Genomic DNA, 4,633 nt, shown 5'->3' on the forward strand with positions numbered 1-4,633 from the left:
TGACCCCACACACAGATGCGATTTCACGAAGAAAAAAAGGAAACAACACTAGAAGAGCAATACCAAGAAACTCCAACTCCGATGGATAGAGTGTCAACTATGAGAAACAAGCCACCAACCACACACAACAATGGCCTAACCATGAGAGACAATCACGACCAACCACGGCTTCTGGAAACACCCAAAGCAGAAACACGGGTTCGGAAAAAAAAAATTAGGGCTTTGATACCATGCCAATTTGCTAAATGATCTCCTCTTTTCTTCCGTCCTTTATTTGTAGATATTTACATGAATATACAAGGAAACAAAATTACAATTGGGTAATATAAAATGACAGCAATCAATTACGCCTATACAAGGAAAGTTATTTATGACGTAATCAATCATGTCTCTAACGAAGAAGGACCATTTACAAGCCGTTGACCATTACCCGACCCTAACATCTATGTATAATGTGGCCATAGAATTTACCAGTCATGCTGGTGGATACAGTTTGGAACCAGAGAGAACTCAGCATACCATACATGCTCTTTGACAAGATTTAAGAATAAATAGCTAGCACATGTAGCAGCATAAAATTTTGTTATAAAGGACTTACATTTGGCCCAATAAAGTTGATACCATGTTCTCTGCACATCTCTACAAAAACTGCATTCTCAGCAAGGAAACCATATCCAGGATGTAGCATAGTACATCCACGACTGATGGCAGCGGATAATACATTTGGAATCAATAAATACCTGAAAAAAGGGTCAAGAAATATGATGCCTTAAGAGAGGATTCTTACTTTCTCCTTAATACAAACACGCCGGGTTGTCATCAAGTAGAAACTATACAACAGTTGTATTGACTATTAAAATGCATATGCAAGACGTTACTACAAATAAGAGGTGCTAAAGGCGTGATTGGAAGTGTTTCCAAACGGTTTAAATTATAAATAAAAAGAAATGAGTGGTGGAGAATGGTAATACATGTGGGTTCCTCGAAATATATGGATGAAAAATAACTTGAGTGTTTAAAAACAGTTTATAAACAAGAGCCAAACATAGGCTAAAAACCATTAACCATATTGAAGACTTCGTGCAAAAAGTCCAAAATAAGTTGGCAATCTCCGGCTTCAATTTGAGTACAGGCGGGGATGAGGTAGATAATATTTTGCCCTTCATCCCAGATTTTGTTGAGAATATCTTTAGTGCCACCTAATAATACAGATCTGATGCACTATGAATTACTGAAGGATGGAGGAAAATGTTGAGACGACAGGAATACTTTGCATGCATGGATAAATTTAAATGACTTTAATTTGGGAGTTATTTATAAGCCAGTGGATGTGGCTTATTTTTAAAAATAAGTCCACTCAAACATTTACTTAGGCCCTGGATCTCAACTGCTAACTGAAATCATATTTACATAATGTTCACTTGCGTATAAAATATTTCAATTGTATTTTTACTAGTTATATATGGCCAAAAAATGAAAAACACAAAACATATAAGAATTTTGATGGCTTACGATTGACTGCTTGGCGCTTCTCCAATACAAACAGATTCGTCAGCCAATTTCACGTGAAGAGCATCTTTATCTATGGTTGAGTAAACAGCAACACAAGGGATCCCCATCTCATGAGCTGTCCGAATCACACGAACAGCAATCTCACCTCTGTTAGCCACTAGGATTTTATCATTAGCACATGTAGCAGCAAGAGAGCCTCCACGTTTGCTAGATCTACCAACACGAGAAGCCTGAACTCTCTGTCGAGGGTAGTTAACCTTACTTCCTACGACAAAGCTACACTGGGAGCTTTGAATTTGTATAGTCCTCCCCATGAATAAACCCTTCCAAGAAAAGTAAAATAGAATTTTTAACTCCCAATTATGAAACCATAAAGTAACCAATAAAAGAAAGCTGGAGTCACCAAAAAGGTATCCAAACATTCTTAATGTGACAAAACACATATAACATATCTTTGGAAAAATTTTATAGGAATGAGAATTAGTTAATTAGGATTCATTAGATGCTACATAAACTATTATCCTTCTGTAATCAGAATATAATTTGACAGCCTAAACAACATATCAAACAGCAGTTCACTTCAGAGAGCTATGTAGCTGAGAAAAAGACAATAACTTTTGGCAATCATAACGATGAAACCAAACTACAAAAAAGGATATTAAAAATGAAGCCTACTTTATCCACAAAATCCGTAAATAGTGATCTTCAAGCCTTTTTCTCATTAACGTGCAAGTATTAAAATAGTTTCTTTCCAAAACAAAAGCACAGTGTTTTTTGCAAATAATTACAAAAAAAAAAAAAAAAGATTTGTTTTCTTTATTTAGTGAGGAGAAAATCACAGAACTGAAGAGTCAAAAACCAGAAATGCAATGTAATTTGAATTCCTCAACTCGAGGTACTTATAACTCACAAGATAAAATCAGAAACAGCACTTGTTAAGAACTGGCCATCCAAATAGCTCTATACATGGTGGATATTTGACAAAATGCCCTTTTAAATTGTAATTTTACTCGTGCATAGTATATACCCAAGTGTTCATATAAGACATTCAAAAGAGTAACTGCACATTTAAGATCTTCATTGAGAAAATAAATATTGAAAAGGCAAAGCATGATAACTTACGGGAGTTGAGCTTATAGATTTATTGCAAAAAGTCATGGCTGCAGAATCCATTTTCAGACTAATCCAATCAAATCGTCCTCCTAAACGAATAACAAAAAGAAAATCAGAAACCCATTACGTGCAAAATCAAAACGAAAGCAATGCGACGATAAATCAGCATTCCAATATCTTCACACTACACATTATATCTACTAATTGAGCCGGTACCGTGAAACGCGAGGTGAAAATAATAAAATTCTGAACAAGATTTCTTCTTCTTCAGAGAGAGACGAAGAGTGGGTGGGGGTAGGGTGGCGTGGGGGGTAGTTATGAAGGAAAGGATGCCGATGAAAACGAGGAAGTGGACTGGTGAGCTTCGAATGCTCCGCCGAAGGGGTTGATTTTGTAGCCTCTCTCTCTTACGCCATTATTTACACAATAACATTTAGAAGGTATTATTTGAGTTAATTAAGGAGGATGAATGAAGCCTACTTTATCCACAAAATCCGTAAATAGTGATCTTCAAGCCTTTTTCTCATTAACGTGCAAGTATTAAAATAGTTTCTTTCCAAAACAAAAGCACCGTGTTTTTTGCAAATAATTACAAAAAAAAAAAAAAAAGATTTGTTTTCTTTATTTAGTGAGGAGAAAATCACAGAACTGAAGAGTCAAAAACCAGAAATGCAATGTAATTTGAATTCCTCAACTCGAGGTACTTATAACTCACAAGATAAAATCAGAAACAGCACTTGTTAAGAACTGGCCATCCAAATAGCTCTATACATGGTGGATATTTGACAAAATGCCCTTTTAAATTGTAATTTTACTCGTGCATAGTATATACCCAAGTGTTCATATAAGACATTCAAAAGAGTAACTGCACATTTAAGATCTTCATTGAGAAAATAAATATTGAAAAGGCAAAGCATGATAACTTACGGGAGTTGAGCTTATAGATTTATTGCAAAAAGTCATGGCTGCAGAATCCATTTTCAGACTAATCCAATCAAATCGTCCTCCTAAACGAATAACAAAAAGAAAATCAGAAACCCATTACGTGCAAAATCAAAACGAAAGCAATGCGACGATAAATCAGCATTCCAATATCTTCACACTACACATTATATCTACTAATTGAGCCGGTACCGTGAAACGCGAGGTGAAAATAATAAAATTCTGAACAAGATTTCTTCTTCTTCAGAGAGAGACGAAGAGTGGGTGGGGATAGGGTGGCGTGGGGGTAGTTATGAAGGAAAGGATGCCGATGAAAACGAGGAAGTGGACTGGTGAGCTTCGAATGCTCCGCCGAAGGGGTTGATTTTGTAGCCTCTCTCTCTCTTACGCCATTATTTACACAATAACATTTAGAAGGTATTATTTGAGTTAATTAAGGAGGATGGATTCAATTGAGACTTTTAATGACTTTTTGAGATTTAAAAAGTTTAGGGATATTCAATTGAGACTTTTTGAGACTCTCTAAAAGTCATGGCGTATTCAATTAAAATTTTTATAGACTTTTAAAAAGTCTTTAAAAGTTACGGTGTATTCAATTAAAACTTTTTAGAAGTCTCTATAAGTCTTACGGTATTCAAATTTTAATGACTTCTAGAGATTTTTATAAAAGTCTCTAACGTACTAATTTTTAAGCTGAAAGTACTCATATAATATCTTAAAATTTGTCTCTCATTAATCACGAGATTTTGGGAGACTTTCACAAAAAAAAAAAACTTTTTTTTCAATCTTTCTTTCTTTTAATCTTTTATGGACATGTATAATTAAAACTTATTTTTTTATTTATTATATTCCATTTATTTTTCTTTCTCTCTCTTATTATTTATCTCTATTTTTATAAAAAAAATTAAATTGGATTCTTATAACTTTTTTTTCTTTTTTCATTCGTTTTTTGAGAAAAATACCTATTTTTTTTATTAAATTATGAAAATTTATAATTAAATTTAAATATATTAATTTTTTATTTATTTTTAAAAGTATACTATACTAATAATATTAAATCCTATAT

At 33.7% G+C, this 4,633-nt stretch overlaps 1 protein-coding gene across 1 annotated transcript; it reads right to left on the minus strand.

The window, feature by feature from the left end:
* Positions 1-568: 568 nt before the first annotated feature.
* Positions 569-3,968, minus strand: LOC111398442 (biotin carboxylase 1, chloroplastic-like). The gene is made up of 4 exons (XM_023025344.1): positions 3,760-3,968; positions 3,553-3,632; positions 1,513-1,835; positions 569-740 (listed from the first exon to the last, which is right to left on the minus strand). Exons 2-4 carry the CDS (start codon positions 3,601-3,603, stop codon positions 584-586), a joined length of 531 nt encoding a protein of 176 aa, XP_022881112.1. The 5' UTR covers positions 3,604-3,632; positions 3,760-3,968; the 3' UTR covers positions 569-583.
* Between the last annotated feature and the right edge of the window lie 665 nt (positions 3,969-4,633).

Source organism: Olea europaea, chromosome 1 (genome assembly GCF_002742605.1).
Source record: "Olea europaea var. sylvestris chromosome 1, O_europaea_v1, whole genome shotgun sequence".
Taxonomy (NCBI): domain Eukaryota; kingdom Viridiplantae; phylum Streptophyta; class Magnoliopsida; order Lamiales; family Oleaceae; genus Olea; species Olea europaea.